Source organism: Rhodnius prolixus, unplaced genomic scaffold, assembly GCF_049639745.1.
Source record: "Rhodnius prolixus isolate KJV_2025 unplaced genomic scaffold, Rpr scaffold_5, whole genome shotgun sequence".
In the NCBI taxonomy this organism is placed as follows: Eukaryota; Metazoa; Arthropoda; class Insecta; order Hemiptera; family Reduviidae; genus Rhodnius; species Rhodnius prolixus.
The window spans coordinates 29,880,112-29,900,953 of NW_027411624.1; the positions used below are offsets into that span (position 1 = coordinate 29,880,112).

The following is a 20,842-nucleotide window of genomic DNA, read 5'->3' on the forward strand; positions in this document are numbered from 1 at the left end:
TAAATGTATTGGGGTGTTACAATGTAATGTTACTCATGTTCATGTTGTTAGGCTGGGACACCCGCAGGGACGCCAAGTACCCTGAAGAAGTGGCTAATCCACTTCTCCCTACAGGGATCATGGACAGTAAATCACCACCATCGTTAGGCTGAGAATTATACAAATCTTCGTGGTTTTCGGATAAGCAGTCTCGCAAGTCCCCAGTAATCGGGGTTTAGTTTACATCTATTCGGATAATCAAGATACGATAATGGCGCTGACATTTGTTTTCACGTATCGATAGAGAGCGTAGGTCTTCTCTCTCAATTGCTGAATAATAATTTTAGATAATAATTTGAAAATAAATTTAACAAGTGTTAAAGAAAATCTAGTGTTCCAATTTTAAACTTCTAAACAAAATTACGAAGATTATGACAAATAAATGTGAAGCGTTCCTTATTGTATACTAATTCAGATATTCTGGTAGCATTTTATTACAATAATTACATACTTTCTAACACGCATAATGCTAGTCTTTTACTAGTTTATCTGTTCAGTCGCTAGATGCCACTGCTAACTTAGCGCCACACAACACCCTTAAAATCCACCTTCAATATCCAGCTTGAAGCGTTCAGTCCGCCGTTCCCTGTTGACAGAGACTCTTTACAACCCCCGGTTGGAATCCCAATTTACCGTTAATTTTCGTAAGAATTTTGGTCGAGCGTTTCAGTTTAAACGAGGATTGACTAAAGCTAGCAGTAAAACGAGAGAAAAAATAAAGAGAAATTAAATGTATTCATTCTCTTTTGCCCAATTTACTTTTTATTAAAAACAAAAAATTCCTCTTTCATCACGTGCGTTGATTTTTTTTATTGGATAATGTACGAGTTTGTAAATAATTTGAATTTATGTAGTGATTATTCTTATCACTTTGTGCGAGTCTGACCAAATTCTACGCGAATATGATTGCAATTGTAGCTGTCAGCATAGTAGTTCTTGCTTTCAATTTACAAGGTATGTTGCCTTGAACAATTTTTTGTTTTAATTTAAAATTAATTTTTTTTTTTTAAATTTTCTTCCGTTTAGGTTGAATTAAATAAAACGATTCATTAGTTTATCATAAAAATAATACATTAATTACGTAATGATGAAAAATAAAACAATTTTTGATCATTTTTATAAGATTTTTTTATTTATTTAGGAATTTTAAATTTTAATAAACGCCTAGAATAGAGAAATAAAATTTCATTTTAAGAACACTGCATTTTCCCTAAAGACTTTTATACAATTTATTGAAATCTTTTTTGCTTTCTGTTCTTAATTTTGAAAATTTTAATTATTTTTTTCAGTAACACATTATTTTTAAAAGGAATATTTTTTTTTTTTTTGGTTTTTTGCAAAACTAAAAACTAAATTAACATTAAACATAAATTAAAAATAATAAACATCAAGTAGGGAAGGGATTAGCTATGAGGTTAGCATACTGGACTCCCACGCGGAGGTCCCGGGTTCGAATCCAGCAGCTGACCCTTAGATTTTCTCTTCCTAGGAGCTTCTTACAGCTCACTGTTCGGTGATGGACAGTGTTGTCTGTAAGGAGAGAACACTTCCGGAGGCCGGCAGTGCACTGAAAAAAGCTCCGGGCGCCAATAACCTTAGATGTTGACGCGCCTTAAATCATAAAAAAAAAAAAAAAAAAAAAAAAAAAAAAATAAACATCAAGTGTTTTAAATAAACTTCTTGTATTCCATTAATTGCAAAACTACTTACTTTACTACCCTACTTATTCCTCCCAAATCATTATAGCAGTTGTAAACTTCTAAAGATTGCTGTAAAAATATTCTTCTTTTTATAGTTGATAATATCCTTTTTCAAGTTATTACAGTAGTTTATTTTGTAAAGAGCCTGTTGATGGACAAAATAAATGCAAGAACCCAGGAAAATAGAAACGAAAAATTCAGAATTTTTGTCCTAAAAAAGAAATAGCAAAGATGGTTAATATTATTGATTCGATCAAAACCTGATGTACGCTTTTCAATTTTCCCTCTTATGGTTGAAAGGTTTCGGTATATTTTCTTAATACTAAACCTACCACGACCGGTCAATTGACCATTTTTTTAAATTTGGTTTAAATTTTCTAATTACAGCGTCATCATACCGCCATTAAACTTCACTACTTTTCCTAAAATATGTGTACAATTGTTTTTTTAATAATCACTTCTTTTCCTAATATTTGATTTTTGAGAAAAATTTGTAGTCCGTCTTAACTACCGCGACCAGTCATTTGACCGGCTGAATATTATTATTATTTTTATTTGTTAAAGAATATTCTTATACAAATTTTGAGTCTGGCTCAGTTAATATACAATACAACAAAATAAAGTAGAAATAAATAGTAATAATGCTTACGATTCGAAAAAACCATTAACTACAAGATTAAATAATTCAAAAACTATTGTAAAAAGGGACGATAACATAGTCCTTTAAAGAAAATAGATAAACAAATTAAACATTATATAACTTTCCATTCAAATAAAATAAAATAAGCAACCCCTAAGTAAATATAAAATCAAACAAAATCGTTCCTTCTTAACATCTCCACTAAATAACAATAAACATCATTAAATTATCTAATAAATCTAATAAATTCTTAAAAAATATTAATGAAAATTAATGCGGTAAAATTACTTAAATAATATCAATGAAGTATTAATGAAATGTTGGGTACTTGCTGATTTGTGTACCTTTTGGCGTTTAATCAACCCTTATACTTAACTTTTTAAACTGTAAGTTTTTGTTAAGGAGATTTTTGTACCTTTTGGACAGATTTTCCTTTTTGTCTATTAGCAAAGTTACATATCTGCTTTACAGATTGGATTTTTTTAAAATTTGGAATAAGCTATTCTATCATTATAACCTGATAAGGTGTTAAATCGGGACCGTAACTACCACTGGAGAGATCTTTTTAAAGAATGGTTATAGTTGCGGTCCCCAAACCATCCTCAATAAAAATTTTTTTGAGAAAGCCTTTTTATATAAAATAGGAAGGTATTTGTACGTAAATAGCAAAATTAAACTGCGATTTCAGTACTTCCTTTTAAGAGGAGCAAGAAAAATAAACTGCGATTACAGTACTTCTTTCTAAAAGGCAATGATTTTGAATCGAACGACAATTCATTGATGTAAATCGGTTCACTCATTGATAATTTTAACGATTGCAGTACTTCCTCTTAGTAGGTGTAAGAGCATGATGGCACTTCACAGCCACGTAGAGGAGCTTTAATCACTTCTTCGTGCTAAATTTTATCAAAATCGGGTTAAGCTTTGTAGAAATATTGGTAATAATAGTTTTAGAAAGGGCCTTATTTGGGTGGGGCAAACTCCCCTCCTTATGAGGCATAGCGTCGAGACTTTTAAAGTACAAATCTGTACAAAATTTCGATTCGATTGACACTCCAGTCATGAAAATCGGCTCACGTGTCGATAATTTGAAACGATTGCTATACTTCCCCTTAACAAGTGTAAGAGCAGATCGTCGCTTTATTGTTAGGTAGGGGAGCCCTAACCCTATCATCCTACCAAATTTTATCAAAATAGGGCCAAGATTTACAGAGTAATTAGTAATAATAATTTTGGAGGGGGCCTTACATAAAGGGGGCTAACTCCTCTCCCATTCGATGTACAGGGCCGAGACCCCCAAAAGGCACATCTACATAAAGTTCCGAATCGAATGACACCTCATTCATGAAAATCGGTTCACGCGTTTAGGCGCTACGTTGTTTACAAAAAAGGTAACAACAAGAACAAGAACAAGAAGAAGAAGAACAAGAACAAGAACATTTTTTGAAAAAGCCGTTTTTGCTCATTTTCGGCAACTTTTTTTCTCGAAACCTATTAGATCTGGGTGGTTGCAAAAAAATTATAGTTATAAAGGAGAATTTGGAGTAAGATTTAAAGAAAATTTGGGAATTTTATCTTTTATAGAAAAATAGAAAAAAATTGTCAAAGTTGGGTGTTTTTCAACGTTACACTTTTTCGTGCAGTTTTTGATGGTCAACCCTTATACAACTGTCCTACCGGACAGTTTTAATGTTATAATCCAGGATACTCTCCACATTTTGTAAATTATCATCATGAACTATATATCTTTGTATGTAACGCTGGCGGTAGTCACAACAACCAGAACAGATTAGAATAAGATGCTCCAAAACATTGCCTATAACCTTATTACACAATTTACAAATTTCTGCTGCTTTGAAAATATACATTTTCCCTTTTATATAAAACCTTAAAAAGTCATCATTTGCAACCCTCAATTGGCTGACTATCCTTATTTTTTCAAAACTTGTACAAAATTTTATATAATCCTCAGGCTCAAAACATTTAAAATTAAAAACTCTACGATAAAAAGGCAGATAATTTGAGTTAATAATTCTATTCAAATCAACCGATAACAAGTTATTATTAAACTTCTCCAACAAGTTCTTCCTATTCTCTATTAGATAACTTATATCCGACGTAGTAAAAATTTTTGGATCTCTTCCATTTTCTGCAAGACATTTAACATGGCTCACCCAGTTATAATTGACATCAGCACAGACGGAATCAATCTTGCAAAGTGCTCTAAAGCAGTGTTTTAACAGATTATTTTCCGGTAATTTCATCAACTTTATCCAATAATTCACCACCCCATTGAACACCTTTGCAGCAACCTGACTCCGTCCCAATTCCAATCGAACCACATAGTTAGGAGTACATTTGGGCCAGTAAAAAAGGGACTTAAGGAACTTACATTGAACGGTTTCCAAGGCGTCAAGATAACGTAGGCTCCAAATTTCGGACACATACAATAAAGTAGATGCCACCATCGCATCAAATAAGGTCATTTTTGTTCCCCAAGTATCCGATCTACCCTTAACCAAAATCTTCCTTACTTTTGCACCGGCCACCGCTGATCTCTGTATAAAATGATCTGAGGCTTGTTTAAATTTACCCGAAGATGAAAATGATACCCCAAGATAAGTATAGTTTCGCGTATAATCAAGCTCCAAATCGTGCCAAAAAAGAGGTTTTAGTTTTTCCATTCTTCCGGATTTATGAAATACCAACACTTTAGATTTATTTGGGTTTAGTGTTAATGAATTATTGCCACAGTATACTTTTAACAAATTTAATTTCTTCTGCGTTTCCGACCAAGAGTTGCTTGGTTACCGGCTGAATATTTTCATTTTATTTATTTATTTATTTTTGTAACAGAATTCTCTCGAAAACTCAATTTGATAATGCATTTATCGGATTATTGTTTGCATGTGGTGCATATGAGGCCAAAAATGTACGATATTTCCCTTTTCTATAGAACAAAAAATAGGGACGAGCATTCTTCTCAAAACACTGTGAGCAGAAATGTATAGACGGAAATTATGAGGTTTATTCGAGTGGATCAAAGAAATAATCGCTTACAAACCGATAAATTTGCTTTGATTTCTAAATTTTGGAACAAATTCGTAGAGAACAGTCAAAACTGTTCTAACCAAGGAGCATATATCTCTTCCAAGGAAATTTATTCCCAACAAAAGTCAAGATGCAGATTTACTCAGTACATGCCAAAATAAACCGGACAAATTTGGTATCAAATCTTGGCTAGCGTTCGATGCAATAAAAGGCTTTCCATTTTTGGGAAAACGTGAAAGCAGAGAACCTATAGTTCCGCTTTGGGAGTTTGTAGCTCTGAAATTAGCAGAAATGTATACAGCTCGTGGGAGAAATATAACCGCGGAAAATCTCGGAGATGGCCTCAACAAATAGTTTTCAATATCCTAGACTTAGCCCCGGGATAAATGCGTGGATTTTTTTTATCAAAAACTACTGGAAGTGAAATTTCAAGGCAAAAGTTTGTATTACCATTGCGAAAGCATGACAAATACTAGTACACGAACAAATGGTCGGAAAATAGCGAAATAAGATACTGCAAAGGCAATTAGACTAAAAATTGCTGTGTTAAACTGTAAAAAATACGTATGCGAGAAATGTGCAATTGAGAAGCCTGTAATTATAAAAAAATGATGCAAGAAAGAGTAAAATCTACGAGATTTATTTTTAAACAAAAGAAACTACGCTTTTTCATGGTTTAATAATTATTATCTTCATTCTAAAATAAGAAATTTAAGTAATTTTAAAGTCCGGTCATTTGACCGCTCACGGTAGGAACAGTTATGCATAAATGTCGGTAGGTTTAGTGTTAAACCAGAGTTAGCCGTAGCATGAGACGGAAACATTGCAAATGTTAAAAAGACTACACCAGAGTTAGTCACTGTTGTTTTTCTGCTGCGGGCAGGATAAACATTACCAGAATGAGTCAGGGCTAAATAAAGTTTTCCTTCAACAAACAGTCCCTAGTGAAAATTTTAACCTTGATGTATACATCGTATTATAATATTCTTGGCCACATTATTTATAATTACTTAAAAATTATACAGGGTGTCCTGGGGCTAAGTTGTCCAACCCCCTTAATTTTTTGAGTAGCATCTAATGATATTATAAAAAACGAAATTCTGCTGCTGATATTCCGGTTTAGAGATACTAACTTTGTTTTTCAAATGGGAATCCCTATTTTTGATTGTGAATTCTAAAAGTACTTCTCTTTTTTTTGTGAGAATAACTGTTTTTGAAAAATGAAAATTGCTTTTCTTGTTCCCAAGTTATGCATTTTTGAACTAAAAAAAAAAAAATATTTTCCGCTGTCTGTAGGCATTTTATTTAAAAACCATAATGATTATGGATAAAGCAAAAGGGTCTGTCCAAAGAGCAAAAACAAAAATGCAAGATGCTCTCTTGTTTACTGTTTTAATCCCAAAAAATTGTAAACAATTTCTTGTTTTTTAAAATTACTTTCAGTCTACCTTAAACTTACAAGATGAACCGCAAGACTGAAAGATAAACCATCCATATTCTAAAAACGAAAAAACTGATATGTACGTCATTTTTGTTGGGTGCCGTCGTCAAACAGCTGCAACCAGGAGAGATTTCCTTAACGAAGACACCTAAGCCGGAAAACGATTGCTCTTATTGCTAAAAAAATAGGGTGTTCCCATTTGAAAACAGAAAAGTTTGTCTCACTAATCTGCATGGACAACATAGCCCGGACACCCTGTATAATTTTTATATTAAAAAACAAAAATCTACATTTAGAAATTAAAATAATTTCAGAAAATCTATTAGATTCCAAAAATCATGAATAATCCTGCTGAGTATTTTTCGAAGAGCATTTTGCAAATTTGGGTGAGGGGTTTAATATTGAAAGGTGTTTTGATTGAGGTGGCGAAATGTTTATTAAAAGTCTTATCACTAGGGAACGGATTCGTATGTATTTACATATTTTTTTCTAGGCAATTTACAGACGTTTTTCAACTAGAAGTATTCATACTGACACTTTTTAAGCCGTTTGAGTCTACTTTTATTTCACATATTTCCACATATTTGGATGTTATCGCATATTTATACATATTTGATTAAAATAAATAAATATTTCTACATATTTAATCAAAATATGTACATATTTTTCATTTTGGGCATATTTTCATAATTGGGAGGTGGTTGACAGGAACTGTGAACTGCAGACTGTAGGGCTGTGAATCACAGTGGGTACAATGGTTATTGTAATTTACACAGAATGCTGCTAAACAGTGACGGGCACTTGTTAGTTCTTTGAAGTTGTCTGACGTTGTCTGTTCTTTCAGCTCGTTCGTTGAAGTGTCCAATTCATTTCGTTCGGTCACTTAGTGTATTCTTTTTTTGGGTGAAATGCCACGAACATCGGCCTCAAACAAACAACTGGTGGCTAAATATCTTCGCGAGTTTCCAGCAGAAATTTTTTCGAAGTGATGGAGACATTTTGTACTGCACAGCTTGTGACAAGCGCGTTTCTAGCTCTCAACGTTCCCAAGTCACCCAACATATTGCCATCGGATCGCACATAGAGAATAAAAACAGAAAGAAAGAGAGGACGTCCTATCAAGCCTTCCTTACATCTCCATCATCAAGTAAGTCTGCTCTGAGTACAGATCTGTGTCAGGCTTTGGTTAGAGCAGATATCCCTTTCCACAAACTTAAAAATCCTCATTTCAAAGGATTTTAGTCGTTACAAGTCCATCTTACGCCCAGATAGTCGTCACTTTACGTTTCAACGTTTGAAATTTCATGTGGTTGCAAACAATTTCGAAGAGTGAAGTTTTCAAAATTGAAAATTTAACACATCTTTTTATAAATAGTAAAAATGTTCTTTGTTGTTTAAATCATTATAACTTGTAAAAACAAATTATTTTGTTCCTAATAAATTATTATAAATTGTAAAAATGTTCTTTTCTTGTATAAATAATTATAACTTGCCCCCCCCCCCCAAAATTCCATTTTCATAAAAAAAAATGTCCATTTTACTTAAATATTCCAGAAAATATTTTAAGAAAATCACATATTTTCCACATAATTGACGAAAATAAATGCATATTTTAATTAAATATTTGGCATTTTTAAATACATAAAAATCCGTTCCTTACTTATCACAGTAGAATATAGTCTTGCTTATAAGCAGAATTGAACAGTCAGTCGCAACTATAAAATATGAAATACATGTTTTGTGGGTTTAGTATAACTTAATTAATACACCCTGAGTATAGTTAAAATCGTTTTTATTATTTGGTTATAGCAGGTGTATTTATTTATTTATTTTTTTTAAATTTCGGAACGGTTTCATATTTTCATTCATCATCAGATTGATGTAGAGAATTTGACCTCCACTTACTGAAAGATTCTATTATTATTATTATTGAATAGAAATCTTTTTGCGTCCAGATATGAGGTATTCTTCTCGCCAATTAATTGCTTTAAAGTTTTCTCTTGCTTATATTGGGGACACATATTCACGTTTGTTGCCAAATGGCTAGCACTGCCGCAATTCACACAGTTAGCTGTGTTATCTTTACATTGAGATGCTTCTTGATTATTCCCACATTTTTCACATCTTACATTCCCCTTTACCTTGGTCTTTAAAGTGATCAAATCTTAAACACTGTTTGCATTGTATGACATTTTGAATGTAATTGTGGACTTCGTATTGTACGTGATGTATATACACGTATTGTGGTAACTGCTGCCCTCTAACCGAGAACAAAACCGACTGGGTGGGAACGCATTTTGTCTCTTTCGTATCCCTGTCTATAACTTTTCGCTTTAATCGTCTGATTTCTATTAGCTGGTATTCAACTCCTAATGGACCCCTCATAACCTCCTTTATCTCTTCTTCTGTCAGATCCGTATCTACACCCCTAATTACACCCCTTCTCTGCAACAAAATATCTGGGTATGTAGACTTTGAAATCCTTTTCCTTTAAAATTACGGAACTCAATAATCTGTTGGCAGATACACCATTGTTCATCTCTACTCTCAACCTGTTTATGCCAAGCTTTTTTAATTCTGTCTATATTTTTGGAAATGTCTACGTGTTTTTCGTATAGTAATTTCCCAACTGACATTGGGTGCACTCTCGAAATCCCCTTTTTTGTCGTTATTAGTACTTTCCACAGTGACGTAAAAGGGTCCCAAATCCGTACTTTGGTATTCCATATTTATACTTTTGTTAGTCACATTTGTGTAAATTTGTTCATCACTTCCTTCTTAGTCGGTACTTACCTCAGTCATTTTCATAGCTACCTTCATATCCGGCGGTTCGCCCAACATGCTTCTACTGGTAGAGACCAATCCGCTCTCCGTTCCTTTACGTTTTCCGGTCATGTTTACCACCTTCTTGACTGACTTAGTAGGCATAATTGTGATTTTTAATGATATTTTTGAATTTCCAAAAAACGCTTGGTTATTATTATAATTATTATTTATTTTTTCTTACTAATTCGCCGGCAAGTATGAGACTTTTGTGCGGCCAAAAAGCAAGGTAGATTTGTAATCCTGTACTTTTAGATAGATAGATAAAAATTTATTTAATAATTGAAAGTATATACATATACACATTGGAGTGCCAATATAAATACTATAACCTCCAGCTAATGAATTACATAAATTGTTACAGAATATAAAAGTATAAAAGTAAATAATTAGGGGAAAAACCATGAAAAACCCTCAGCATAATCCTGTACTTTTATATCTCAGTGAATTTTATTAGTAACTTAATTCTCCAGAGTTAACGGTAGCGACTCCATTATTTGTTCTTTGTTTTCAAAAATTTAATGGAAACATTAATTAATAATGGATTCGCAAAATGTTCTGTTTTTGTTAAAATTTATTTTGTATTTTACAATCTGTATAAATATATACAATAAGTAAATAGGAGGTAAATGAGATGAACTGGTGCGGGAAGAGTAGGAGGAGAGAAGCTACCCAGTGGTACACTCTATAGGAGATAGGGGAATGTGAGGAGGAGAGTGTGAGGAGGAGAGTACGAGGAGGACAGAGGAGAGAGAGGAGAATAATGATTTAGGTCTTCAGCCTACAAGGAAGTCGCGGGGCCACTGGCGATTCAGTCGGCGAGGAGTATTGTTAGGGATGTCTGAGGAGGCGAGAGACAGTACAAGAGGATTAGAGCTAGTCGAGAGAGCAGTATGGAATTTTTGGTATTTAGTCTTGGAGAGTTGGTCTACGAAGGGAATGTTGAGGTCGTTGTGAAGAGTTAGGTTAGTCACTTAGAAAGGAGCGTCAACTATCTGTCGGAGTAGTTTTGATTGAAATATCTGTACAGTCCGTATGTTTGTAGGTTTGGCTGAACTCCACAGCTCTAGTCCGTAAGTCCACATAGGTTTGAGGATAGTACTGTATAGTAATCGTTTGAGTTCAATGGGTAATTTGGAGCGTCGTCCAAGTAGTCTGTAGAGCAGTTTCGCACGATTCGTCATTGCTTGTCTTTCAAGTCTAATGTGAGGGTTCCACGTGAGTCGTTTGTCTATGTAGAGCCCAAGGAAGCGCACCAGATCTGTACAAGGAAGAGGATTGCTGTTGAAGAGGACAGGAGCTCCGCCTGAGAGTAAACGTGGCATGCTGGCATTTCTGTAGGTTCATTTTAATCCGCCACTTCTTTGCCCAAGATTTTATGTAAGTGTGTCTGTAACTTAAATGAAGCTGATGTAGGATGCGTACTTGTGGCTAACATGGCTGTGTCGTCGCAAAATGTAAAATTATAATCGTATATTTTCATTGTGGACAAATTTAGAGTTTAGAACAAATTTCACTAAATTTGATTTCATTACGATTTAAAAGAAAATTCAAATGCAAAAGGGAAAAATTGCCAGTAAGTAAAAACGTTAATAAGAGTTACGAAATCTCATTTGTGAACTAGTTTTTCTTTTATCAAGAAAATTTAGATGGAATAAACAAAATACGGGGGAAAAATGTATTTTTCGCATAAACTCAGATAGTAGTTGGTTTTAAAATGTTATCACTTTAAAATGAATAATGCAACCACAATGTTCCCAATTTAAAATTACTATTACAGAATTTTAATAAGTTTATGGTATTATTTTAGTTAAAAGAAAATGGTCTCCCAATTTCCCTACCCTCTCTCGATCGGTCTTTCGTCCTGTTAAAGCGAGGAAATTCGCCTTCACAAGGAAATTTGCTCAGGCAGAAGTTTAAAGCCCAGTATTTTAATTATTTCCACGGAAAATCTAACGAGTGCTTTAACATCCGTATCCAGTTTATTTTTAAAGTTTTTCCGGAAAAGTTTCTTTAAAAATTGTCACACAAGTGTCAAAGAACTTTTCTCTTTTTCCCTCTTATTTTTTTTTGTCATTTCATTTTTCCTTTAACGCGTCTTTCTGCCTTAAAAAAAAATAGATAACTAGTTTTAGACTCTTAAATCGAATTAAAAAAGAACTGTGGCTGTGTCATGGACACGGCCGTGTGTTGTACGTGAATACGTTTACGTAACGGGTTATATTTTTTATATAAAATATTTTTATTTAGTATTTAGGATGAAATCAAGGAAACAAATAATTACTGTGTTACAATATAACTTTATTAATTACAGGTCTGTGATACGAAAAGTACGACACAAATGGCATACAAGATACATCGAGATTTCTGGTAAACGTTAAATCAATATAGGTATTACCTAACGTTGTTGGAGAAGTTTCAATAGTAAGACAAATTGAACTCGCTGAGCATGAAGTTGGGCAATGAGCGGTTTTGTGAGACATCAACATTAAAGTCTCCAACTAACATAATTGGTGTAGTAAGATCAGGCTCGTAATCGGGTATAATTTTTGCGATGTTTTTGGAATATTTTAGCAACGATCGTAACATAAAGAGTTTAATTTCTGCTAACGCTGTGCCCGGATGGATATACACACACCCGAGTACGAATTTGAAGATGCCATTGGCCTTTTTCGTTTACTGGACAGACATCACCAGCTTTTGCGTCTTTCATTTCCAAATAAATTTCCGAAATGTCAATGTTAACTCCTTTACAATCAGTGAAGCTATTGATGTTGCTATACAGGGTGTCCCAAGCGATATGGATAACGACTTTTTCTCGGAAACTAAGATAGCTAGAAAAAAACTAATAAATACGTGTTCCCTTAGTTTTTTGTTAGGAATCCAAATTTAATTTGTAAATTTTTTTCGGTGCTTCCAGAAGCGAGATACAGGCACCAACTTCATTTTTTCAAATAGGAAGGTGCGGTTTTTATTTCAGCAATAGATTCCTCTATTTTTTTAAAGAAAAATTTACTTGAACGGTTTTTTTTCTGTGAGCGATATTTTAGAAGTTATGAATCATCACCTTGTTTTTCAGGGATACCCAAAGGAAATAGTCCATAGGTGTCAAATCCGGTGAACGAGGTGGCCACTGAATCGCCCCCCGTGTCGATATAACACGCCCATCAAATTTCCTATCGAGATATCTCTTTACATGCCTGATGGTGTTATATCCATCACGGGGGGCGATTCAGTGGCCACCTCGTTCACCAGATTTGACACCTACGGACTATTTCCTTTAGGGATACCTGAAAAACAAGGTGATTATTCATAACTTTTTTCTTTCTTTCCTTATTTCTGCTTATCTAAAAGCATTTCTAAATCTAGGTGCATCAGAATCAAGCCGGGATTGCATCTGTAGATGAACTAAAGCAGAGAATAATAGATACCTGTAACTCGGTTAAAGCCGAAACTATTTCTTTGGCAGTAAGGGACAATTGGCAGGAAAGAGCATGGCTATGCATCTCTAATGGTGGAGGCCATTTCGAGCATGATCTGTAATATTAATGAGGAGTAAAATTTATAATAAAATAGTACTTTTCTTCTTATTCAATCAAAAAACCGTTATAATATTATCATTTTGAAATTTCTTATAAGAATCATGTTTTCATTCATAACTTGTAAAATATCGCTCACAGAAAAAAACCGTTCAAGTAAATTTTTCTTTAAAAAAATAGAGGAATATATTTCTGAAATAAAAACCGCACCACCCCATTTGAAAAAATGAAGTTGGTGCCTGTATCTCGCTTCTGGAAGCACCGAAAAAAATTTGCAAAATAAATTTGGATTTCTAACAAAAAACTAAGGGAACACGTATTTTTTAGTTTTTTTCTAGCTATCTTAGTTTCCGAGAAAAAGTCGTTATCCATATAGCTTGGGACACCCTGTATATGGCGATTCCACCGGCTTTGCGACTTTTACCATTCCATTGTTTTTGAGAAGCCCTTTCCAACCGTATACGATCTCTGTATTTGGTTTTGGCTTTTCGAGGCGTATAGGCCGACATTATATATTTTTGATAATATTTTTTTATTCTAACACCTAACACTTCGTTGGCCCGGAGCCCTGTTTTGGGGTTTCGAAGTGTGTCAAGACTGCGGCCATTAATTTGTGGGTGCAGAGTAGGTCTCAGGAGTGGTGGCTCGCCACCACTGGACAGAGACAGGCGAAGGAGTTCATCAGAGGCTATTCGCCGAGGCTGACTGCAGAAGTAATCCGTCAAGGCCGGGGGGCTATAAGGATAATTGTAGGCTTATTAACTGGCCACTGCAGACTCAGGAAACACATGCATCGCATGGGCCTGGCAGATGACAGCCTTTGTAGGATCTGCCAGGAAGAAGAGGAAACTGCACTGCATGTGTTGTGTCAGTGTGAGGGGCTTGTATGGCTAAGGATGTTACTTCTCGGGGAGGAAAAACCAAGGCCTGAGAGCTTTACCCAGGAGTCACTCTCCAGAATTAAGAGTCTAATTAAACGGACGGGTCTGGAGGGTGAGCTCTAAAGTCGGGGAGCCACAATAGATCCAAAGGTGTCGCAGTGGTGGCGTAGGCCTTGAGGCCGCCCTAATTTAATCTTATCTTATCTTAACACCTTATTATATTCACTGTCACTATTTTACACTAATGTTTCATATCAAATTTAAAGACGTATTCACGTCAAAAATATATTTTGGCATACACTAATTATAGTTAAGTAGATTAATTTATTTATGTGCAGCAGTTGAATGGGTAAACTTCATTGCCTTCTAGATCACCTAAAATCCCGGTTGCCACCAGGAATATCCGTTTTTTAAGACACTTTAAGAATAAAAAAGTGTTCGTTTTTTTTTTCTTAGTGGTATTTTGGAGAAAGCGGAAATCACAGAAACAAGTGTGAAACTTCACATTTTGATTTAGTCACACCAGAGTTACGGCTACCTCTATCAGAAATACCATTTTGATTAATGGATTGCTTTTATTATTATTATTATTTTATTTTGACATTGGCATTGGCTTTTATCATAATGCTGCCAACATTGACACAAAAAAAGGCACGAAGTAATAAGTTAAACAGTAGTATAGAATAAATCTTTTTTATTCAATAAATATGTACAAAATAATAATAATAAATATACGAAGTATTTAGTAGTAGTAGTAGTAGACTTTATTTAACAAATAAATTACAATAATTAAAATAAATATGCATTATATAATGTAATAATAAAGATTTTATCTCTGATCAATTGATCGTCGGAGGAGTCTATGTAGCGGACATTAAAAATGAATGCAATTTAACTTCTAAGATTTAAAAAAATGAAAAAGAAAGAGAAATAATAATACAATAAAATTAAGCTAAATGAAATAACGAAATAATGAAATCTGTATACATATTACAAAATGAAAACAATTTAATTACATTATAAAAAGTGAAAAAGAAAGAAAAACCAAAATATAATAATAAAATAATTATAATAATATAATAAAATAAATGAAATAAATAACTAATACTTTTAGAAGATGAATACAACATAGATTTTTTAAATATTTCCTAAATTTCTTAGAAGAGTAAAAGAGAAGGAGAAATAATAATGCAATAAAATAAATATCTGTGTTCATGTTAAAAAATAAAAGAGATTAATTTCATTACAAAAAGCGATAAAAGAAAGAAAAATAATAATATAATAAAAATAATTGAAATAAACATCTGTAATATAAACCAGAAAATGAAATTAAGGAAAATAACAATAGTAATAATAATATATATATATAAATAATATAATAAAAGTACACCATACACTACCTATATTGTGTGATGGAAGGCCTTCAACCGATCGGACTATTTTAGAGGAAACTGCTAGATTAAGAAGTTTGCAAATAAGGGAATGCCTATCAATAGTATCGAAGGCAGCCGAGAAATCCACAACATAATGTATAGACCTTCTGTTTTTTTTTTTTTTACTAAGTTTATATTTAATTACGTTTAAAAGAGTGAATACATTATCTGTTGTGGAGTTAAACAGTAGTATAGAATAAATCTTTTTTATTCAATAAATATGTACAAAATAATAATAATAAATATACGAAGTATTTAGTAATTAATATCGATTCTAGTGTAAACAATCATGCGTCTGTCTTACTACAGTTAGCAGAATTAAATATTGTTGAAACTTAGTACAATTTGTACTAAAAATTAGATTCCCTCAGCACAAGCCTTATCTACAATAACCCATTCAGACAGTCGTCCACGACGCCTGAAATGACGTTGGCCCCGCGACCTTTTTGTCAATTTCCTAAACTTCCTTACAACCTCCAGAGAGTTCCAGCCATTGGCTGGCCCCTCTCAACCTAGTCAACATGTCTCCCCGTTGATTGTGGCGCTGGATCCTCCAGGATTCAATAAAAGAATCTGTGCCTAACTTGATATAGAACACATTTACATGTTGTATACAGGGTGACCAAAGTTATATGCTCCACCCACTTTTTTTTTAAACGGCGAGAAATTTCGAAAAAATGAAAAACGCGTATTTAATCATTTTTAGTCTAGTTTATTTTCAGTGATTGACCCATTTTTTTAAACCCCTGTATCTCGAGATACAGCATCCAACTTTGTTTTTTCAAATGGAAGAATCTGTTCAAACTGGGCACAATCAACGGATAGGCAAGCAAAAACTCTGGACTCCCACGCTTTGTTTGTAGCAGCACTTATGGTGGTAAAGTCAAGATCTAGGCAGGCTAGAATTATTCCACGTTTCTGATCATACTGTACACTTTATTTTTTAGATATCCCCACAAAAAATAGTCCATTGGGGGTTAAGTCCAGAGATCGAGGTGTCCCTAAGCACTTGTCATGGAAATTTCTGTCCAGCTAACCTCGAACAATTCTCGCATTATGTGCCGGGCAATCATCTTGTTGAAAATACACATCTAGCCGACGTTGTAGAGGAACATCTTCAAGCAGAACTGGCAAATTGTCTCTTAAAAAAAAAGTTAGAAACCTTGCACCAGTTAAGTTCTCTCTGTAGGAGTATGGGCCGATTAGTTGATTTCCTAAAACTCCACACCAAACGTTTGTAGAAAAAACAACTTGAACGTCGAATAACTCTAGCCTGCCTAGAACTTGACTTCGCTACCATAAGTGCTGCTACGAGCAAAGCGAGGGAGTCCAGAGTTTTGGCTTGCCTATCCGTTGATTGTGCCCAGTTTGAACAGATTCTTTAAACAAAATAACGCAATTTTGACAATAAACTGAAATTTGTTTTTCATATTTTAAATTACCATAACTTTTGAAAAACATAACCGATTTCAAAAATTCTTTTTTTGTTTTTTTTAGGAGCTCAAATACTATAAAAATATGCAACAAAAAATATAACGTTCCATTTGAAAAACAAAAGTTGGATGCTGTATCTCGAGATACAGGGGTTTCAAAAAATGGGCCAATCACTGAAAATAAACTAGACTAAAAATGATTAAATACGTGTTTTTTTCGAAATTTCCCGCCGTTAAAACAATAAATGGGTGGAGCATATAACTCTGGTCACCCTGTATATGTATGTACATGTTGTAAATAAATAAAAAGTAGATGGCTACTAATTTACTATTCAGTTAATCCGAATGTACCAATTTCGAAAAAGAAAATGATGAAAACTACGAAAATCTAATCAATGAAATGGTAATTCTGGTTAGTCGATTTCCCTCAAACTTGGAATTTTAGTCACATATCTTTATCCTTATTAAAATTTAATAGGTGATAAGTCCGTACATTGCACTGAAATGGTACTTAAAAAGTAATTACAACTTCACCACTCGCCGAGAAGTGCCTCCCTCCTAATCGAACTTTACTAGGTCAATGTTATTAACAAAAACTTTTGCAACCAATTTATTAGCAATAACCAGACCAGGGTTTAGCTTCGGCCCTTACAGAATCATGGACTTCCACTTTTTGACGGAGTTTCACCTTTCTCCATCGCTGGCTAGAATATCCTATTCCTCCTCAGGTCTATTTCGTACCATCATGTGTCCCATTCGGCGCACCCTTCAAAATCTTAGCTTTTTACAAAGAGTTGCTCCTTAGCTCCAAGTTTCTCCTTATAGAGTACATTCCAATTTCGTATTGTTAGGTCAGGGTAGTCCTTAACATCCTTCACTGTCAATAATTCATTCGTAACTGTAGTTAGGTTAAAATTATAAGGCTAAATCAACGAAGACATATCGTAATAATCAGTAATACCACAATGTGATGAATCATAATATTATACACGAAGACAATAGCACAAAGATCGCTCAGACCCACTGGTAATATCGTAATAAGGCGCCACGGTAGCCGAGAAGCGGTCAGAGGCGAGACCTTAGAAGCTAAATGTATTGCGGTACTGGGTTCGATTCCCGGTCTTACGCCTTGGATTTTACTGAATGGCTAATAAAAGAAATTTACAGTAAAGTATGTTTGCTAGTCGCCTCCGTCCACGACACCTAATTGGTAGTTGTACGTAAAGCCCGCCTGAAAAAATAGGCAATTACTTTACTTTACTCAATAAAGACATAACAGTAGGGGACATGTTTATGAATTTGCTTTCAAAATGAAATTCAAAGTGAGGCTACTGGCATCAAAAGAAACTAGTATGTAAACTGAAGCGGTATACGATATCATGAAAATTTAAGTTCATTATATTTTATGTTTACTCCAGCGGAAATCAAACATTTTTTGACAGATTCTATTCAGTTCTATTTACCTTGTTTATTCCTTTATAATTGGATGAGAATGTCTAACTTCTTACGCTCCTCTTACTTGGTCACTGTCAACTGTAGACAAACATACACACATCTAGTATGGGCTAAAATTTTTTTTCCATATTCAGTAGACCTTCACAAAGAATTTTTTAGTGAAAATTATCCTAAAATAATTTCACTTTAAGCCCGGTATTCGTAATATTGCGTTCTGTTAACAATTCAAACTTCAACGTGTTTTTGTAGACTAGGTTGTGTCAATAACTGATGTAAATATAGAATTGTTTTGAAAATCCAGTGTAAATTTCAGTTTGGTCTGGGCCTGTTATTGATCTAATATTTAAGTAAACATCAGTAACAATAATCAGGAATAATTGTGGATATAATCAAAACCACTATTTGAAACAAAATTTTTGATCTATTATGAACATTGAATAATAAATTATTAGACAGCCATTCGTGAAATGTAATATTTGTTCCAATACTAACAAGTATTCTTATTGTAAATTAATTCCACAAACCACGAACAATACTAGTAATTGTACAAAATCAATATGGTACACTCGTTTGGTTAGTTATTCTGGTACAAAATCAACATCAAACCAGATTCTTACAAAAGTTGATGGGTTTTGCGAGTTCATTTCCTGTTAAAATGTCAATTCTTAGAATCTCTTATTGAAAAATTAGGTACTAAAAAAGTTATACTTCTTTGAGGTAAATTATTTACAATTAGTGGTCAACCAGCAATGAACGATTCGTCCATGACTTTGAAATTGAACTTTTGTGATAAATTTAACTCTTTATTAAAAAAAAAAAAATTATATTACGAACATTTTTTTGATTTTCTAAATGAGAAATGAGAAAATAATCTGGTGTAAGCACACGTACGAATATCTCTTAATATATCTCTCAAAATTATCTTAAAACGTCAGCTTAACTATAGAATCATAATATCTTAACAAAATCTTTAAGTATAACGATTTGGTTAAACGAAAAAGGTATCTAATTGAGCGAGAAAATGAACATACATACTTACGAGGGTCGTTTGAAAAGTCCGTGCAAAGTCAGAGAGATAGCACCACTGGCGCGTATCGAGGTTATGTTTAGTTAGTACCATCTCTTGGAAGAACACACACCAAGTTTCAGCCAGATCGGTCTATTTCTTTGTGTTTGGCATTCGTTTGAATCGAGGAAGTCGAGTGATTTTCAAAAAATGGACGAAAAAGAATTTCGTGTGTTGATTAAACACTACTTTATGAAAGGCAAAACGCCTCAGGAGACTAAAGAGAAGCTTGATTAAACATTATGGTGACTCTGCACCTTCGATTAGAACAGTTTATAAGTGGTTTCAAAATTTTCGGAGTGGCCATATGGGCACAAGTGACGCTGAACGTTCTGGACGCCCTGTTGAGGTTACTACTCCAGAAATCATTGATAAAATCCATGATATGGTGATGGATGACAGAAGAGTGAAGGTGCGTGAGATTGCTAGTGCTGTGGGCATCTCGAATGAACGGGTACATAATATTTTGCATCAACATTTGGACATGACAAAGCTATCCGCAAGATGGGTGCCGCGATAGCTCACGCTTGACCAAAAACGAAATCGTGTAAGGACGGTTTGCAGCTGTTCCAGAAGAATCCGCAGGACTTTAAGCGTCGTTTCGTCACTGTGGATGAAACATGGATACATCACTACACTCCTGAGACCAAAGAAAAATCTAAACAATGGGTTCCAAGGTGGAATCTGCGCCCAAAAAGGCAAAGATCGTTCCTTTGGCCGGAAAGATTATGGCGACTGTCTTTTGGGATTCGCAAGGAATAATCCTCATCGACTATCTGGAAAAGGGTAAAACTATTACAGGTGCATATTATTCATCGTTATTGGACCGTTTGAAAACTGAGCTGCAAGAAAAACGCCCACGATTGGCCCACAAAAAAGTCCTTTTCCATCACGACAACGCACCAGCTCACACCTCAGCAGTTGTGGTCGCAAAATTAATGGAAATAGGGTTCCAACTCGTTTCACAACCACCCCTATTCTCCAGACTTGGCTCCCTCGGACTACTATTTGTTCCCCAATATGAAGAAATGGCTGGCGGGAAAAAGATTTTATTCAAAGGAGGAGGTGATTGCAGAAACGAATGGCTATTTTTCAGACTTGGACAAATCCTATTATTCGGAAGTGATCAACAAACTAGAGCAGCGTTGGACGAAGTGTATAAGCCTAAAAGGAGACTATGTTGAAAAATAAAAAAGGTTTACCCCAAAAAATTAAGTAGTTTTTATTTTTGCACCGACTTTTCAAACGACCCTCGTAAGTTCATAATTTCAGCCAATTAGAAACGTGAAAGCTTTTGTGTTTTATTTAAATTGGTTGTGCTTTGTGTGATTTTTTAAAATA

The 20,842-nt window shown here is 34.1% G+C and overlaps 1 protein-coding gene across 5 annotated transcripts in view; it reads left to right on the forward strand.

The window, feature by feature from the left end:
* Positions 1-605: 605 nt before the first annotated feature.
* The window catches only part of LOC141458565 (uncharacterized), a 714,168-nt gene continuing 693,931 nt past the window's right edge, over positions 606-20,842 (forward strand). For all 5 annotated transcript variants that reach the window (XM_074136741.1, XM_074136740.1, XM_074136739.1 and 2 more), the window contains exon 1: positions 606-993. In XM_074136741.1, the coding sequence (XP_073992842.1) occupies positions 942-993 (52 nt within the window). In that variant the 5' untranslated portion in view covers positions 606-941. The remainder of the gene's footprint in view (positions 994-20,842) is intronic.